This window comes from Equus asinus, chromosome 7 (assembly GCF_041296235.1).
Source record: "Equus asinus isolate D_3611 breed Donkey chromosome 7, EquAss-T2T_v2, whole genome shotgun sequence".
NCBI lineage: Eukaryota > Metazoa > Chordata > Mammalia > Perissodactyla > Equidae > Equus > Equus asinus.
Window position 1 is genome coordinate 22,721,257 of NC_091796.1, and position 19,640 is coordinate 22,740,896.

Consider the following 19,640-nt stretch of genomic DNA (forward strand, 5'->3'; position numbering starts at 1 on the left):
ACAGCAGCCTGGCTCCTGTAATCCACACCCTGAAGTATCTGGATTACATTAACTAAATTCCAAGCTTGACTAGACTGCCTTGAAAACCCTATTTCCCTGAAATTGGAAACAATTAACATTCTGTTTATTCATGAGATTAAACCCGCTGAGGTGTAAAACGGCAGGTGTAGCGTTGAGTACTCTGCCTGAATACCCTATTGAGGAAAGACAAAGACCTTTAAAGTAGGTGAACTTACAGTGAGGCCATTTAGGTTTCCCTTTCTTGATAACAAAGTAGGAGCCAATTAACTGACTGCATTCCCAGAAATGATACAGTGGTTAAGAGCAGAGATTCTGAAATTAGTTAGCCTGGTATGTATCGCGGCCTCATCACTTACATACTGTGAGCAATGGGGCAAGTTTTAACCTCTCTGAATCTCATTTTCTACATCTGTAAGGGTGCTATGAGAATTAAACATGATAGAACACGTACAGTGCACAGAAGAATAATTGATGCCCAGTGGGAATGCTAAAAATGTGAAGGGCTACACAAGATGCTATGCTTGAGTTTTTTATTCTAGTATCAATCCTAAAGCTTGATAATCTTAAATCTTGAGAGAAACCAAAAGATAATTTGGTCTAAAGTCATCATTTTACTGGTGGGGATGCTGAGAGAAGTTCAGTCACATGCCCAAGGTTGCACAGGAGGTCACAGTGGCAGGATGGTACCAGCATTTGAGGCATCTGATTCTATTCCACTGCTCTTTGAGCACACACTGAATGCCTGCTGATGGGAAAGCCAGAGCATTATCAGCCATCACCACGAGTCAGAGGAGAGTAATCCTCCCTCCCCAGTGGGAGTGCAGTTCTCAGCAGGCTGCCTTCATCTGGTTCTATAAACGGGTCTATGAATTGATGCCTCTTTCCCAGGCCTCGTATTTTAGATCACTCCTCTGCAGGTCACAGAGCATTAGAGACACTTGAGGATGCTTGAGGCAAGCGTCTTCTTCCTGATTCATTTCAGCAATGATGCAGATCATTTCACGAAGATTCCTGCCCCCTTAAGGTACTGTGTCATGCCCATAGCACCTACTCTAATGCCACAACAGGCAAGCATGGAAACACACATGAAATTGTCAACATTTGTGCTTACGCTAAGAATTACTAATTTTCACACATAGGCACTTCAAAGTGGATAACAATATTCAGGGGTTAAACAGAATATATGGATGCAAAAACAATCCTTTAAGATTAAAAGTTTTATCTCATAATCACCTTTGAGAAGTGGTCTTATTGTACAATTATGACTATCTTCCATTCCAACCCCCAAACAAGTGGCTTTCATAAATGCTTCTGTGAGAAGCTCTAAAAGATTTAAGCTAATGGTAGAAAAGCAAAAAGCCAAATTTTTCCTAAGTATAGAAAGAGTCTACAGTGGAAAGACTATGCTCTCTGGGAGTCAGAGAGAAACATTTTTGGGTTCCAGCTCTGCCCCACAACTATATTTGTGTGACCTTAAGCAAAACATTATCTTCTGCTTCCTCATCTGAAAAACTAGGAAGATAATCAGTGAAAGAGTGAAAGAATGAAAGAACAACTTTTGTTTTTGTTATTTTTGTTTTTTTTGTGGGTTTTTTTCAGGAAGATTAGCCCTGGGCTAACATCTGCCGCCAATCCTCCTCTTTTGCTGAGGAAGACTGGCCCTGAGCTAACATCTGTGCCCATCTTCCTCTATTTTATATGTGGGATGTCTGCCACAGCATGGCTGACAAGCAGTGTGCAGGTCCGCACCCAGGATCCAAACTGGCAAACCCCAGGTTGATGAAGTGGAATATGCGAACTTAACCACTGCACCACCGGGCCGGCCCCTACATTTTTTTTTTTTTTGAAAATTTATTGTTTGCAAATGTGGATGTTATGACCTGAACTGTGTCCTCCTCAAAATTCATATGTCGAATCCGTAATACCCAAAGGGACTGTATCTGGAGATAGGGGTCTTTATGGACGTAATTAAGCTTACATGAAGTCATAAGGTTAGAGCCCTGGTCTTATAGAATTAGTGCCCTTATAAGAAAAAACTTGAGTGAGCGAGTTTGCTCCCAGCCACGTGAAGAAACCGCAAGAAGGCAGCTGTCTGTGAGCCAGGAAGAGTGTTCTCACCAGAAACCAAATCTGGGGGACCTTCATCTATGACTTCTGACTTCCAGAACTGTGAGAAAATAAAATTCTGTGGTTTAATCCATGCAGTCATTGGTATTTTGTATTGGCAGCCCAAGCTGACCAAGACAGTGGAATTAGCACCATCCCTGTGTTTCTTGAGATAAACAACTGTCAGGATCAGAAATATGGTATTCAGTGCTGTGACTTCCCACTAATAAGATAACCCCAGAGTGAAAGCCGTTTGTCTTGTTCTTTAGAATATTCACAGAGCGGGGGAAAGGAAAGCTAATATTGGGAAATAACCATCCACAAACGTTAGATAGACTGACTTTAGAGAAATGTGCAAGTGTGTGTGTAGTTGTGTATGGATATGTGTAACATATGTGATGAATACTCTTAGTGGTTAAAAACAAGGGCTTGGGGAACATTGTTGCCTGGATTTGAATCATGGCCTTGCTACTTACTAGCTGTGTGCCTTTAGGCAAGTCACTTAAACTCTCTGAGCTTCAACATCTTTATCACTAAATTGGAGAAAATAAGAGTCCTTCTCTCACAGTATTGTTATGAGGATTAAATGAATTAATACAGGGTAAGCTCTTAGAACACTGACTGGTGCTAAGAGCTTCATATGGGTTCATTACCATTATACACCCACTCACACAGACACACACAAATTGACAGAGTTTTTACCAAAATATAGAAAAGAAAAAAAGAAAAAAATCTAAAGCAGAGCATTTCTGCACCTTTTGCACCCATTTCACAAAGCCCATACAATTTCCCTATCCTACCAGACCCTCCAAAAAACTAAACTCTGGTTAATTTCTAAAATTTTATAATTACTTTCAAACTTATTGGCCACTTGCACCTGGAAAAGTGTAGAGAAACAATTAGGATGTGGAATAAGAGATAAGGGGCTGCAAAAAAGGGGAATTATAGAGTAGGTTGAAATTAAAGGGTTAAGAAAATGCTAGATGTAATCAGTTCACAATTACATAAAGGTAAAAAGAGTTCTATGCAAATTTTCTATCATTTTCATACTACTGGTACTATTATCCAGAAGAAAATATTTTGCCCAAATCATAATTGATCCCAATATAACTGACTTTTTGTTGTCACATTTATGTTTTTCAGGGCTGGTATTAGATTTCAAGAAAAAATAATTGTGACAAGAGTCTAGGAAGACACTTCTTCAAAACAATCAAAACGTTTCCCGTTTTCTCTCATATAAGTCAAACCCAACCTCCTGTTTTTCTATTTAGGATTCATCTTTGCAAGATTAACTCTGACCCAAGGTGCCAAATTTTCTCTCAGAGGGAATTTTTTCCTCACCAGAAATTCAGCTCCCGTAACAGTGGGATCTCCTCACTGTGGGAAGGGGACAAATTGGTCTAACTGGGCACAATAAAGCATATTCAACTGATTTGCTATATGCTGAGTGGGAACATTCAAAACAGCTTTTTCCTATTATTTTCATCAATTTTAGAGGGATCTTTAATCTGGGTTATTTTTCATACACTTGGTCATCAACTCAGAAGATTGATTTTGTTTATAAAGAGCTTTTTAGTGGCCAGTAAATTTTATATGCTTTCCTGGTAAGAATTTAAAGATTTTATTTATAACCACTAAATTATATGTCATCAGTCCCTTTCAATTTTACAAGTGATTTGAGTTTGATGTAAAATTTAGAAACTATCAATTTGATCAACTGTATACCTGCCGTGATTGAATAAGGCACCAAGTAGTATAATATGTGACAGAATCTTTCTAAGTAATATTAGATGAAGAAAAAGAACAAATGCCCAAATATTTAATAGACTCAGCCACTGGCAATAATTCTTAGGAATTCCTTTTGTTCCTTATCATTGATCTTATTTCACTGTTGATGTGAAAATCTAAGTAAAATCTATGGAGAGTGTGTGATCAGAGAGACTATAGAACAATTTATTCTTTTTTCTTTCATAAAAGCACCAATTTACAAAATGAATCTTTTGGTAGGTTAAAATAATATTAAACAAAACAGTTAACTGAAAAAAATTACAGCAAAAAGCAATTACAAGGAATCCAGAGACAACTGGAAATCCATTTATTGAAAAGTGTGGGCATGTCATCAGCCAAGTGGCTAATACTGTAACATTTTATCTGTCTCAGTTACTTTTAATACATGTTTTGTGTGTTTTCTCTCTGTCTCTCTATATATTTTTCCAAATATAATTTCAAAAATTAGGAGTTATCTGCCTGTGGAAGCTCCAAATTCATTTAAGTTAAGAGGGCAATGAGGGGTTGTTTTAATTATTTGGTAACTGAAATAATAAGACCAGTCGAGCTGATTAACTATTCCAGCGTGGATTTGGCCAGCACTAATGTTTAATTTACCTAAGTAAATACATGCTCACTGACAATTACTCATCATTAATAGTTTTACAAATATTACTGTTTAGTAGATATTGATCTTATGAAAATATTTTAAGTGGAAGCCAGCCGGAACAGCTAGGCGATTAATGGAAATGTTAGCCCTGGGGGGACATTTCCGTGCACTGCATCATTTCTATTGCTCTGTGCTTGAAGCCCTAGCAATGTTCTCTTAAGCAGAGGCATGGTATAAAGGGCCAGAGACAAACCTGAACACAGGGTAATGAAATAAAATACTAGTCATGCAGGCAACTTTCTGCTCTTTGTGGGCCTGGATGTTTAATATTTTTCGAAAGTTTAAAAGTGTTCTTGTTGAAAAGAATATTTTCCCCAATCTCCAACATGGGGCCTTATGAGATGTGATGTTTGCAAGGAGGTTCTGCTGACGCTGGATGTCAAAAGCAAGAGACAAATTACACAAGCAGTACAATTTGAAACAAGAAACACTGACAACATTGACTATAACCAGTTATGAGTATTTCCAAACTCCCCCTTCTTTAAAGAATATAATATCCTCAAAAAATAAAACTCGCAAACTATTCTTTTCCTTCTCTAGCATTCCGCTAATTATTCTTAGTGTAAAATAATGGAATACTAATTTATGAGGCTACAAATCATGGTAACACAAATTCATATCTACCCGTGAATTGATGGATAACTCTTATTTATCTCCCATTTCCTTTGTGTAAAACCATCCCTGTTTCTCTACCCAAATGAGCTTTCAGCAAATGAGTGGAAAGAGGAGAAAATACTCCAAATTAAATCAGCATCTGATTCATGGAATAAAACTTTCTGACTTCTAAATTAATAATAGTAATGCCTTAAAAAAGTTGACCTAACTTTGTTTTTATTTATTAAAAGAAGCTCATTGTAGAGAGAAAGCACACATAATTTATGGTTTTTCTCTCTAGAGCTACAGAACTTTAATCCATAGCTCATGAAAGGTTGCAAGAGCAGCTTGAAAATTATGCTGAGCTTAATTATACTTAATGTGAATTATTCAGAAGTGCAGACAGAGACTAAAAATTTATTTCATACAAAGAAGCTTGACATTTTAATTGGTCCTTCAGAATAGAGACAAAACAATTTCCTCTCAAGAAAATTTACATCTTCCCTATCAGAGCCGCAGCCTCAGCCAAGCAGAACTTCATTAATAAGATTAATTATCATGCCAGTGTCTGCTTCATCAGGTGTATGGCCCAGATGAAAGGAGGAATACAAAATAATGACTGACATTTCTAAGAGGATTGACTCAAGGAGGGAAAAAATGACAGATTGAGCCACCATACCTTGGTCATTAGCCATTTTGTCAGGGTGTTCCACTGTGGGGAAAAAAGAAACAACATTATTAGACTTTCACAGTTCCCATCAAGAAAGCAGACATTTCAAATCAGCAGTTTTGTTAGCAAGTTCTCATATCAAGGCCAATGCCCTATTGAAACAAAATTGATAAGCAATCAGGGTTAACGTGATTATTTCTATTAAATAGAGGAAAAAAGTGGAAAATAATGGTTTTGCTGTACAAATGTGTTCTAAAAAATGCTATTTGTCACATTCCTCTAAACATAAACTCAGAATGATCATCATGCAAGTCTAATTAAAAACACAATTAACAGTAAAAAATGCATGTGATTACCAAGTAATTATCACCCATATATTTTAAATAAGTTAAGGAAGCTATGTTCTTGTATTCATTTCTTTTCAACAAAAAAACTTAACCAATTCTCACATGGATAGGGTAAAATAATAAAATATCATAAATATGGTTTAGTATAAATGGTTTCATAAATTTTTAGACATTGTGAAGAAAAGTCTTGAGCTGTTCATGATTTCAGATGAGTGATGAATAGTGTTCTTGAAAATAATATTTAAATGTTAAAGCATCTCTAATTTGGGGGAGGCTTCTTTTCTCTTAACCACATATAACTAGAGAGGAGGTAAATCTCTAGTACCTCTGCTTTTCTAGAAATTGTGATATGACATTTTGACCAGTGTCGATCTTTGTAAGTCTTCATTAATTAGAATTATTTCACATATATTTGAATTTCTTTGAGCTTTGAGACCTTTGGGCATATTTAACTCAAGTGTAGTCAAATTTGACGTGTAGGCTACTACACTTGCTAGTTTCTTCTTGTTTATGTCTCAGTTAGGCTCACACAGAGAAAAATGTAATAGCATTCCCATGGAAAGCAACCTATAACCTAGTCACTTCTCTCATTATGCGAAGTAGTCTCATTAGCACATCCATCAACACTGTTTGAAAAACAACTTAAAGCAGTTGCCTTACAGGTGGTGGTCCTTCCTTTTCTCAATGAAGCCACATGAATCATTGTCCAAAAGACTGCATAGATTTGAAATACTTAAACAATGATGTAGTTAACAAAGCCTCCTTCAGATGAACAAGATGTATCAATGTCACAACGTAGAAGGACAAATTTCTAAACCAGAAATAATTTACAATTTCTTTCATTTTAAAATAATATGTAGACATATTCTGTGGAAAGGATATACTAAGAAAGACATCTTAATAAGTAGTAGACTTTTAATTTTGAATCACTTTTTGGAAAATGGTGTACACAAGAGTGCTTATTATATTAAGATTTTTATAATCTTTAAATAAATTTTATAAATGTCTTTGTATCTCCTCAAGATTTAACAAATATTTTTCAATTCACCAGGCCATCTAATCCAATCTTTTCTAATCTAATCATTGCAATTTAATTTTTATCTTGATTTTCTCTCTCATTTCCCATTGAAGAATAATGACGTCTCAAAATACATTTTATTATAATATTAGGGGGTTGTTGATGAAAGGTGCTTTTAATAGGCAACTGCATTCTCTGTAGTTTATAGACAAAGATAGGATTCTAATGTAGCTTTTTTAGGAAGGACACTACCAGGTCTCCAGTAAGAATAAGGAAGAATATGTCAGGATCATATGTGACCACACAATCCAGGAAGGGTTAAAAGTTTGGAAGCTAGAACAGGACACACTTGAGAAACTATCTCAATCGGTATCTTACATTTATGGAAAACTGTTTGAAATGATATCAAAAAAAAGAGAAGAAAACCAATCTCATCTCCTTTCCATTCTTCATCTCTCCCTTTGTCTTTAATTATATACATGCATTATCTGCCCCCTAAGAAACTTTTCAAGCAAGTGACAAATAAATGTATCTTATAGTGGACAATCTCACCCTTGTTCTTTTCTGGATTTATTTTACTGTTAGTAAATCTGGACTGGCTACAACTTAAGAAATTTTGAAGGGCTCAAGAAAGGTTACCCAATAAAGTGTATTTCCCAACAGGGACCAAATATACTCTAACAATTATTTTTCATTAAAGACAAAAAATGGCTTAAAAGTATTGTAATTTGTGCCTTGACTTGATAATTCCTCCTGTCATTTGTCAGAAAAATCATGTATTTTGCCACAAAATAATTTGAAGACTAAAACTTTTTTGTATTCTGGTACAGAGCTTTCAGTTCTATATCCTTGGATGGGAGAGATGCACATTTCAGAATGACCATTAAGGATTCCCAGAGAATACACCATACTCTACAGCTCTTTTACTGCTTAAGATTCTGCTTCTCAGTGTATAGGAGATAACTTCATCCTTCTACAGAAATTTTCTTTGGTTCACTCCATCGGGAGCATCCTTCCTGCCTTATGTGATAGGCCAACATGGAGAAGCTTACTTTACTGGAGGGAACAACCTACGTGATAAGCAGAGATTAGCATGTCTTTCATATATCTTCCAAGGGTTCCTCAGTGTGTAGGTACCATAACACAGAGGATTTGGGGAAGGGAGGTAGGTATTTGCAGAATCTTATCTGGTCAGAAAATCACATTCAGCACTCTTTTAATTAACATTCCAAAGAAAGAATCACATACGCCACATATATGGATGTACATAAGGGTACAGTAATTTAATCCCCTTTTAATTATAAATATTCTTTTAATTAACCGGTGCTACTGATTGAGTTTCCTATATCTCTCTGTCTGGTGGCTAAAACCAAAAAGACAAAACTCTAGTCTCCAGTAGAAAATGCTTCTATCTTTGCAAAGACTGAATGTGAAAGGATAAAGCTGGGGGACACCTGCCTGGGGCATGATTTGCAATGAAACACTTGCCTATTACCCAGTAGACTGCTGAGAGTTTCCTCAGCTTCAGGACAACATGTCAGCCTTTCTCTCTGTCAAACAAAGTTACATCTGAAGAACACAGGCCTTATGTTTTCAAGTAGCTTTGGAAACTGAAAATCTTAAATCAGAGACCAATAGCGTAATTTTATGTCTTTTAGGGTAAATTTGGTTCATTGTGGCTTCAAATCTCTTATGATGAGTAATTTATTTACCTTAGAACATTTGTCATTGTAAGTAACATGTAAGATGCATGCATGTACAATATTAATTATCGATAAAGATGGGCAATATCAATGTTTCTGAATAATTTTAAATGTGCTCCAGACATCTGAAACTTAGTTTACCACATGAGCAAGATTTGTTTAAAAAATCTAATAGACTGTTAATCTAGCATGACATACTTAGAGTAGACAATGTTAAACACTCAAATGAGGATATTAGAAATAACTCTTGTGGACTATTATGACATATAACAAATTCCTGAATTTGTTCTTAGTTCAGAACATTATTTCATAGATGAGTTTAGGGCACTTGGGGTAAACAGTACCAAATGAGTAATGGAGTTCATTAAATAATATGCAGGCTGATTACCAGTGTGGCCTGTAAATCCTATGATAACTCATCACTCTGCTGCTTAATACATTTGGATGCCTTAAGTCATCTTAAACTCTGCCTGAGATCTCTAGTTGGCACGAATTGTGAGCATGAAATTAATTTGGCTCTTGTCTATAGATAAAGATGAAGTATTGTGAAACATTATCTGGTTACATTTCATGTTCCCACAAAATGAATAACCAGTTTCCTTTCGATTGCTCATTTGGAGTGAGACTGATTTCAACATGAAATCTGAAAAACCTGGGTAGATGAAGATTAGCACCTTTCCTTGTGCCTCCCTCTTAGCTTCCACTCTGTCGTTAAGAACTGTCAAGGCTGCTTAGGCTGAATGCTCATTTGTGTGTTCTTGGCAAACTTTCAGATTAGCTGTTACCAAATCCAGCTTTCGAATAGTTCACTCAATCAGAATTCAAAAGTTCACTATTTATTAGGGTACTTTTCCTAAGAGAATTGAAAAATAGACTATATAGTCATTCTAAGACGCTTCTGGGTGAAAATGTCAATCAGGTACGTGTTTCTAATTTTCCAGTTGTTTGCCATCATGTATTACTAAGTTTTCAGCCAGATATATAGGCATAGGCTCAGATTTAAGAGCCAAGTGTTCTTTAGAACAATACACATCATGCCTCAAATATACAACTTTAAATATCAGCTATGGAACATTCAAATTATTCTCAACTGTTAAATAACAGAAGCTCTTGAAACCATTTGTCCTCCAGAAAAATAATACTGTGTTCTAAAATAGAAAGGGCTTATGTGAAGATTATTTTTATGTAGTCACTATTCTTGGGGCTTAGCATTTTTCTGTATGAACATATAACGATCCTTAAATTGAGTAGCGATTTTTATTCTTGCAAGCATGTTGAGTTTTCATCTAGTAATCATAGTGCTAGATTTTTTTTCATTGCTGCTACTCTGGGTCCTTAAAATAAACATTCATTTTGTTCGAGATTTTCTGTCCTGTCATATCAAAATTTCCTTTAATATATAAGAACAATAGTTCTGGAAAGAAAATATTTAAAGTTGGCAATATTATGTCATTCACATAATTCAATGCTTTTTAATTTTTATTCCCTTACATAAAATGGTTAAAGGATTTCATTATATTTTGAATAGAACCAATATACATGAAATCAATACAAAATTCCAAAAGGATTATGATGAAAAAGTCAAGTTAAATATATATGACTTGTGCTGATGGCAGAAAATGTGATAACACAATGGATCTTTCTTTGACATGCTGGCTTTCAGCATAAAAAGGTACATTTTAATTAATGAAATAATTTTTTCCAGTGTATTGAGAAATAATTAACATACCTTACTGTATAAGCGTAAGGTGTACAGTATGATAGTTCGATTGACATATATTGTGAAATGACTACCACAATAGGTTTAGATAACATTCATCATCTCATATAGATACAACAAAAAGAAAAGAAAAAAATTCTACCTGTGATAAGAACTCTTAGGATCTACTCTCTTAACAACTTTCCTACATACCATATAGCAGTGTTAACTATAGTCATCAGGTTGTACATTACATCCCTAGTAATTATTTATCTTACACATGGAAGTTTGTACCTTTTGACCACCTTCCTCCAATTCCCCCTCTGTCAACACCCCAGCTCTGGCAAACACAAGTCTGATCTCTTTTTCTGTGAGTTTGGTGCTTTTTGTTTTTGGTTTGGTTTTACATATAAGAGAGATCATACAGTATTTGTCTTTCTCTGTCTGATTGATTTCATTTAGCATAATGCCTTCAAGATCCATCCAAATTGTCAAAAATGGTAGGATGTCTTTGATTTTTATAGCTGAATAATATTCCATTGTATATATATATAACACAACTTCTTTACCCATTCATCCATTGATGGACACTTAGGTTGTTTCCATGTCTTGGCTATTGTAAAAAAATGCTTCTATCAACAAGGGAGCACAGATCTCTTATTGAGTTAGTGTTTTCATTTCTTTTGGATGTATCCCTATAAGTGGAACTGCTGGGTCATATCGTAGTTTTATTTTTAATTTTTTGAGGAACCTCCACACTGTTTTCCATAATGGCTGCACCAACTTACAATCCCACCAACAGTGCAGAAGGGTTCCCTTTTCTCTACATCCATGCCAGCGTTTGTTATCACTTGTCTTTTTGATGATAACCATTCTAACAGGCATGAGGTGATATCTCATTGTGGTTTTAATTTACATTTTAATTTATTTTGAATGTCCACTGTAGTCATGTTTCCAACAGAGATGACGTAGGGCAATTTTTAACACAGACTCTCAAACTATTTTATAATAACCCAATAGGAAAAGAAAGGCAATAATAGGAAATGATTCAAACCTTTAAGAGTCCTGAAGAGGATGGGATCAGATAGGGGCCCCACTCCTTTGGCATTTCGTGCTTGAATTCGAAAGTAATACATAGTGTCAAGGTTGAGATCCATGATTTGATGAGTAAGCCGATCACCACTGATTGTTTCCATAATCCAGTCATCAATTGGTATGTTCTTGTCCAAGGTATAAAACAAGATGTAAGCTGTGTAAATAGATGAATGCAACTTTGTTTAGTGTACTGACTGCATGCTATACTTCTGCATCCAAACATTCATGTTTCCGAAATATAATTTGCAATGATTACTTACATGTCCACAATCTATAAACTACAGTATTCAGTTAGGCAAGCAATGATTGTTTTCATATTGCAAGAATTAGACAAATAATTGCTTCAATACACAGAACCTGAAAATGGAATAAGTCATTAGAAATAAAAATATCTGCCATATTAAAAAATGTGAGGTTTCTGCTGCTTATAAATCCTGATTACTGGTTTGTTCTAATATAGAAGCATGATGAAAAATGTGAAACATAGATAACAGGTCTGTATAATTTTCACTGTAGTCCAATAATGAAAATAAATGTTTATTTTGGTTTGTGCTTAAATAACAAGAATACATTGACAAATTTAAAATGTTACACATAAAGTGTTATAAAAATAAATGATATTTGATTATTGTAATGACTCTGTGAGGTCGGCAGGGGTACTGTTGCTTTCCTTCACAGATTATGAAGCTGAGGATGACCCAAGCTAGGTGGTGAAAGGGCTAGAGAGGGCTAGAATAATATCCTCTACTGCCATACTAAAAATCCAACACTGTTTCCGTTAGTGCAGGATTTGCCTAGTGCATCCCACCTAGGCAAAAAGAAAGAAAAAGTATTTCTGGATAATCATAGATTATTTAGTTATCTCAAATATTAATAATCTATCACTTGATAGTATCATTTACCCTCTGCATAAGGAAATATGATGCTTGAATTCTGGTTGTGTACTCAGCGGCAATAGTCTAATATGCACCCAAACAAATCCAGGTAGCCCTGTATAATATTCGCATTTGAACACTAAGTCAATATGGAAGCTAGCTTTTATTTAAAAGCATTAATTCATAATTTTATATTACACTATCTGATGAAACTGCAAAAGAGCTCATCACAGGTGTCTTTGCTACGTGAATATGGTGCCAGGCTCCACTTCTATCAAAAGTCTGCAGTGATATCTGCACCAGATAGGCCACAAAAGTCCCTAGGTCTATTCTTATGCACTGAATACATTCTTTGTAAATTACATTTTAAAAACAAGTGTATTTCTTTGATTCACTTATTCCTTTCTTTTGAGTCTCGTTTGCCCCATCTGGACTGGGGAACTTTACACATACATCTGTCAATGATTATGTCACAGGATTCTCTGACTCAGATTCACTTCCCTCCCCAAATAACTATGCACACTACCTACATCTCAGCACAAACCCTTACTCCAGGAAGACTGGTCTCCATACTATGCTTATTCCTACCTCCTGCTTATTCCTCACACCATGCCTCCTTTCCTCACTTTCTCTAGCCAAATCCTACCCATCCATCAGGGTCTAGTTTAAGCTACATCTAACATATGAAACCTTCTTCCATAGCAAGCCTCCTTTCTGTAAACTTTGTAATACACATCAATAAAGTGTAAGAGCATTTATATGATTCTGTATCGTTTGTCACTTAATCCCATAGTGATTTACAGAATTAGGCCTGGGTTTGGGGGATGCATTCTAGACAATGAACTGAAATTTCTTCCTTGAGATTCTGTGGGATTAAGCAAAGCTGCAAACTCCAAATTCAGAAGTCTATTTCCCTTAAATTCAGATCAATGCTGAAAACTTGCATCTATTTTGCTTTGGTTCTCACCTTTTCCCAAGTTTGGTGTTTTCCCCAGATCTGCCTAATCATAAGAACTACCTGGGGGCTGAGTACAAATTACAAAACAGAGACTCCAAGAAAGGGCATTTTGATTCAATAAGTGTGGCAAACAGAGTCTTTGCTGGCCCCAATTATCCCTACCTCCTGGTAGTCACACCTTTGTGTAAACCTTTTTGTCTGAGTGTACACAGGACCTAAGTCTTGCTTTTTCCCAACAGAATGCAGCAAATGTGATGGACTATCACTTCCATAATTATGTTAAACAAGATTATAACTTTTTTCTTGCTAGCCAACTCTATAGACTTTCTCCTTTGTTGGCATTGGTAAAACAAACTGTCAGATGGAGAGGACCACATGGCAAGGAACTGAGGGTAGGCTCTGATCAACAGCCAGTAAGGAACTGAATCCTGCCAACAACCACATAAGCTTGGAAGCAAATATTTCCCCAGTCAAGCCTCACATGAGACATCAACTTAAGCTAACACCTTGACTGTCACCTTATAAGAGACTCTGAAGCAGAGTACCCAGCTAAGCTGTGCTTGGATTCCTGACCAACAGAAACAGTGAAAGAACAAATGTGTGCTGTTTCAAGCTGATAGATTTGTGATAATATTGTTACACAGCAATAGCTAATACAATAGATTAATGGTAACCCTAGTGATCTACACCCCAGATGATTTCTGTGTTCAGGTAAGGTCAGGAATCGCTGCTTTAGCTGATATGTGGAATCTGTGTATTTTTTGGCATTTGTTGAGAAGGTGATGCTGCAGATATCAATGTCTTAAGATGCGGAGAACTCAGGAGAAGATAAAAAGCTTATCAAGATAAAGAATCTCACAAAACTTGGAAAGATTGTTTGACTTTTCCCTCTGGCTAATATTAAAATTGGAGGCATACAGTCCAAAAAGGATTGTGAAATATCATTGTATAAGGGAGTTGTTTTGACTCATGGATGTTTATTCATTTATAACTCAGCCCTCATGATCAACATCAATAAAATTTCCTAATATTCTTTCAGCCAGAGTGCTCTCCATCTTGGTCCCCAAAGAACCACATTGATTAAATAGAAGACTCTCGTACTGGTAATATTTTTTTTAGCTTTTATGATGTGCATATCTTATCTCTTAAAAGAATAAAAACATTCCTTTAGTTCAGGAGCCTTATCTTATATTAATTTTTATTCTTCAAAAAAACTAATAAAATAGTCTTCGCATAATAGGTATTGAAACTCACTTATTGAATGACATACCCCAGCCTGTAACCACATCAGTTTTACACTCATGACATTTAATGAGATTGTCAAAGTTTTCATGGGTTGTTGCAAGTCCATGATGAACCTGAAAGTTTGGAGAATTGTGTTCGCATCCCAGGTCAGCTACACATATTCCTGATTTTCTTCATTTAACAAATGAGAATATAATATTTGCCTTCACTGTGCTTTTTCGTATATAAAAAGTATTCAGTCAAGCATTTGAAAATGACTGTTCTGGCATCAAGTAAATAAGGTCGAAGTTTCAAGCATCAGGTGCTGATAATTCCAAATTGTATTTGAGCACTTTCCTGATATTTATGAGGAAGCCTGTGGTTTTCTGTACATTTGAGAGCTGAGATGGAGAAGAAAAACAGACTATATCATTCAAAACTCTAAAAATTGGCCTTAGAGAAAGTGGACAACTTCATTTGGATGTATGAGTTTGGTGTGTTTGGAGGATAGTAACTCCATTATTGAAATCTTCCCTTATAGATTTCCATATAACCACAAAGCTTGGAACAAATTCACTGGTTTCTCACTATCTTTCTGTACCAATATATTCACTTCTCTGTGTCCAAGTCTCCGTCATTCTCCATCTTTTACTCTTTCTTTTTTTCTACTTCATTTTTGTCTCTTACCCACCACTACTAGCCAAACAATGAAGTATTATATTCTATCACAAGCTGCAAGACCTGGGATAGTCAACTCGCCTGGGCACTCCCACAATGGAATCACATTTGTCTAAATACATATAAACTGTAATACCATACATCTGTCATTTTGACCCTGCTTATGCAAATAGGTAGTTGTAATTCCAGAGGCAAAGTGTCAGAAAGTGTTCAATTCTACCACTCTTTTTTTCCATACTTCTTCTTACTCAATATTGATTCCCTTCCATGGATCATGTAGACTGCTAAGTACCAAGAAGACCAAGATATGCGACATGACTCCTCCCAGCAAGAAGCCCACTGTGGGCTGTTCATCTTTAAAGACTTGATTCTGATAATCATGTATATAGCTAGATATATAATGAAAGAAGGATCCATTTCCTCTTTCTTTGTGGTGAAAAATTATAGGCTATGGATTCAGGAAGGCCTGACCTCAAGTCATAGCTCTATCATTTACTAGCTTTGCAACCTTGAATAACTTACTTCATCTGTCTCAATTTTCTCATCTGAAAACAAGTTACTGTGAGATAATGCATTTTCATATATGTGAGTATTTCTATTACATTCTACATAGTAATTACTTATAAATGCTACAGCTATTTATTTATTAATGTTAATAAAGCTTAAGGAAGTGTCTTATTTGGAAGAACTGGAGCTTTGGTTTCAAATCAAACAACATATTTAATAGAAATTCAATGATTATTCTACTCAATAATTATTAACTACCTACTAAGTATCAAGAATCTTGTTACTGGGGAGAAAGCATTGAACAAAATCTGAAAACTGGGGGCCGGCCCCATGGCTAAGTGGTTAATTTCATGCACTCTGCTTCGGCAGCCCAGGGTTTTGCCGGTTTGGATCCCGGGCATGGACATGGCACTGCTCATCAGGCCATGTTGAGGCAGCGTCACACATGCCACAACTAGAAGGACCCACAACTAAAATATACAACTGGAGTGGATTTGGGGAGAAAAAGCAAAAAAAAAAAGATTGGCAACCGTTGTTAGCTCAGGTGCCAATCTTAAAAAAAAAAATCTGAAAACTGTTCTCATGAAGCTTTCAGCCTTGTACTATAAGCATTTAGATGTTCTCTCATGATTACATGGAAAGAAGATAAATAAGAAAAACTCAAGACGACTAAGTTTCCAACTTTTGCAACTGGGTGAACTGTGGAGGGTTTTGAAACGATGAGAGCAAGATAATCCGATTTGGACACGTGATCGCAATGTGGTGCCCAGCTGGGTCCACAATCCTGGGTGGTCTTATAACCTATTACGGAATATAACAGAGCGTTATTTGGCCAGTTATGGTAGGTGATAGAAAAAAAAACCAAAGAAGGAGAAGAGGAGAGACAGGGATTGGGGAAATAGAATGAGGTACCAATAAGACAGGTAAGTGGAAATGTACAATATGAGGTAGGAATGTGTGTATTTAGAATCCTTGGATGGAGATAGAGATTTCAGAGACATTAGCTTGCATTCACTGAAGCCCAGCTATAGTATAGAAACTTTTTCAGAGAAGGTAACAGGGAATAAAAAGATCTGCATTTGGGGAAGCAATACTTAAGGAACAGGTGGATGAAATGTCTGCTAAAAAGACTGAGATGCTATAGTCTGGAAGTGGGAATAAAAGTGGTTAGATGACTTTACAAAAGTCAAGAGAGAAAAGAATTTCAAGAAAGCAGAATTGGACTAGAGTATCAAATGACACAGAAAAAGAGAGTATAACCTTTACTGTTAAATCATATTGAGAAGGAACCAATCTTTAAATACCTCATTCCTCCCTTTGTCTATGTTGGTCCTGACCATTTTTGCCACCACCACAGCATGGCCACTGACAGATGAGTGGTGTAGGCCTGTGCCTGGAACCGAACCCGGGCTCCCAAAGTGGAGTGTGGTGAACTTAACCACTAGGCCTCTGGGGCTGGCTGGGTCCTGATCTTAAATATTGTTGCATGCTGCATTTGTGTAGATCAAAGTTTCACATTTCTGACTGTACATTAAAATTACCTGGGGAACTTTTAAAAAGTACCATGCTCAATCCCTCCTCAGATAAATTAAATTGTAAATCAGTTGAGAATTACTGATTTGGCTCAGTAGAATACTAATAAGCTGGAGCAAAACGTAGTGTAATGGTTAAGAGCATGAACTTGAGTTTTAAATCCTAGCTCTGCTGCCTGTTGGTTATTAGACTTTGGGAAAGTTATTTACCTCAGAAGGCCCTCGTCTCTTCATTTCAAAGTGGAATAATAGGAATATGTGGCCACTTAAATACTAAAGTACTTAGCAGAATGCCAAACATGTAATAAATGCTTAATTCATTCTGAATAATTTTCTTCTGAAAATGTCAGTCCAAATTCCTAAACTGCCAGTTTATGATCAAAGAATTTAGACACTGGAATTGTCTGAATCTCCTCCTTTGTACTCTTTTTTGTTTAATCTTTTTGAAGTATATGTCTTTGCAAATTGATGATCTGGGTTCCATGCAAAGCACATTAGTAAAGCTGCTCCTAGAATGGATTTCAAATTGCAATAATAATAATTTGTTGCAGTGCTCACTGGGCATCAGGGAATTTTCTTAGTACTTTATTATAGCAATTCTACAAAAGAGGTTGTATTGCTATCCTTATTTTATAGATGAGGAAGTGAGACTCTAAGAGGTTAAATAATTTGCCCAGGCATCACCCTCAGGAGCTTGGGTTCTTACCCACCCTGCATACATGCCAGGACTTAGCAAAACCTAGAAATACAAAGGTAGGATGGGAGCACATCCCTCCACGTAGGCACACAGGTGCCTTGCCACATTTTCCTTTGCACTTTGCATGAGAAATAAAGTGCAGCAAATCTGAGCCCTTTGCCTACTGGTCTGGTATTTTGAATATTTTATCATCCCATTTTCTGGAAGTGTTTTGATTGAATGAATCAAAATATGTATAGAAAAGAAGTTGTCTTAAAGATTTGTGGGGGATCAGAATTGGCCACCCCAAAACGTGTCTCTTTGGCTTGATTATTTTTGAGGACAAAAGACTGAAAGAAACTTTGACCTTCCCCCTAACTGCCCAAAAGGATTTAAGATAGAAGGCCTGTTCCAAGAAGGAGCTAATAACATAACTATAGTGTAACATAAATTAGGTGTGCTAGACAGGGAGCAACCTAACAAGGGCCTTTTAATCAAAGTCCTCTCCATCTATCATTGTCTTTGCAAGGCATGGTCAACATTTGTTTACCAAACATTTGTTTTTCCATCTCCATGTAAATTGCCTTCCTCCCCTTTCAAGTCTCAAGACACTACCCCCAACATCCTCCTTTGTCCTTAGCTGAAGACAATATTTAAAGCAGTGGCTTCTGCCATTTTGGTGAGTTACTGTTTTCCTGGTTTCTCCCATGTATACACGTTATTAAATTTGTTTGACTTTCTCCTGTTGTTCTGTCTCTTGTCAATGTAATTCTTAGGTCAGCCAGAAGAACTTAGAGGGTAAAGGAATAGTTCTTCCTCTCCTACAGATTCTTATTATTTACTTCCTATTGAATTAAGTCAAAATATCTGAACTGAATAATCACAACTTGGCTTTAATAAATAAACTAGGTTCTTAAAGGTAAAAAGTGTTGCATCCTACACTTTTACTATATTATTGTGAGAGAATCGAGTTTTAGTAGTGAGAACTACTCAACATACAACTCTAAATAAAATATATGGACAAGGATTCTTACACACACATTGTGATTTCAGAACATAGAATTTTATTGCTTAGATTAATTTGCATTTCTTAATTTGGAGCAGGCTTCCACTTTTTCCCTTGAAAAACAAAATTAAGCTTCCTTTCAGAGTTGAAAACACATTCTATTGTTTACATTGACTATTTGATGAGATTTATGTAAATAAGAGCGGAGAACTGGATAGTATATAGATTATTTTATCCTTTACCAAAAAATATATTTTTTCCATCAGAACCTGTTTTTATTTTGACAACTTCTATTCTGTCTTTTTTCCTTAAACTCATTATCTGTTGATTTACCATATGCTTATAAATAACTGTTATAACATAATAAAATAGACATCATGTAACCAAATCAAAATCCACAAAAATATTGAAATAGAACCCATGAAAATAGATCATAACACTGAGGGGGGAAAAGAAAATTAGAATGAGCCAGCCTCAGTTTTAAAAAGGATGGC

General features: G+C 35.9%; 1 protein-coding gene across 2 annotated transcripts in view; it reads right to left on the reverse strand.

Annotated features, from left to right (window-relative positions):
* Nucleotides 1–19,640, reverse strand: part of DCC (DCC netrin 1 receptor) — a 1,085,205-nt gene that overhangs the window by 89,128 nt on the left and 976,437 nt on the right. For both annotated transcript variants that reach the window (XM_070513040.1, XM_070513039.1), the window contains exons 20-21: nt 11,650–11,844; nt 5,838–5,870 (exon numbers count right to left, since the gene is read on the reverse strand). In XM_070513040.1, the coding sequence (XP_070369141.1) occupies nt 5,838–5,870; nt 11,650–11,844 (228 nt within the window). The remainder of the gene's footprint in view (nt 1–5,837; nt 5,871–11,649; nt 11,845–19,640) is intronic.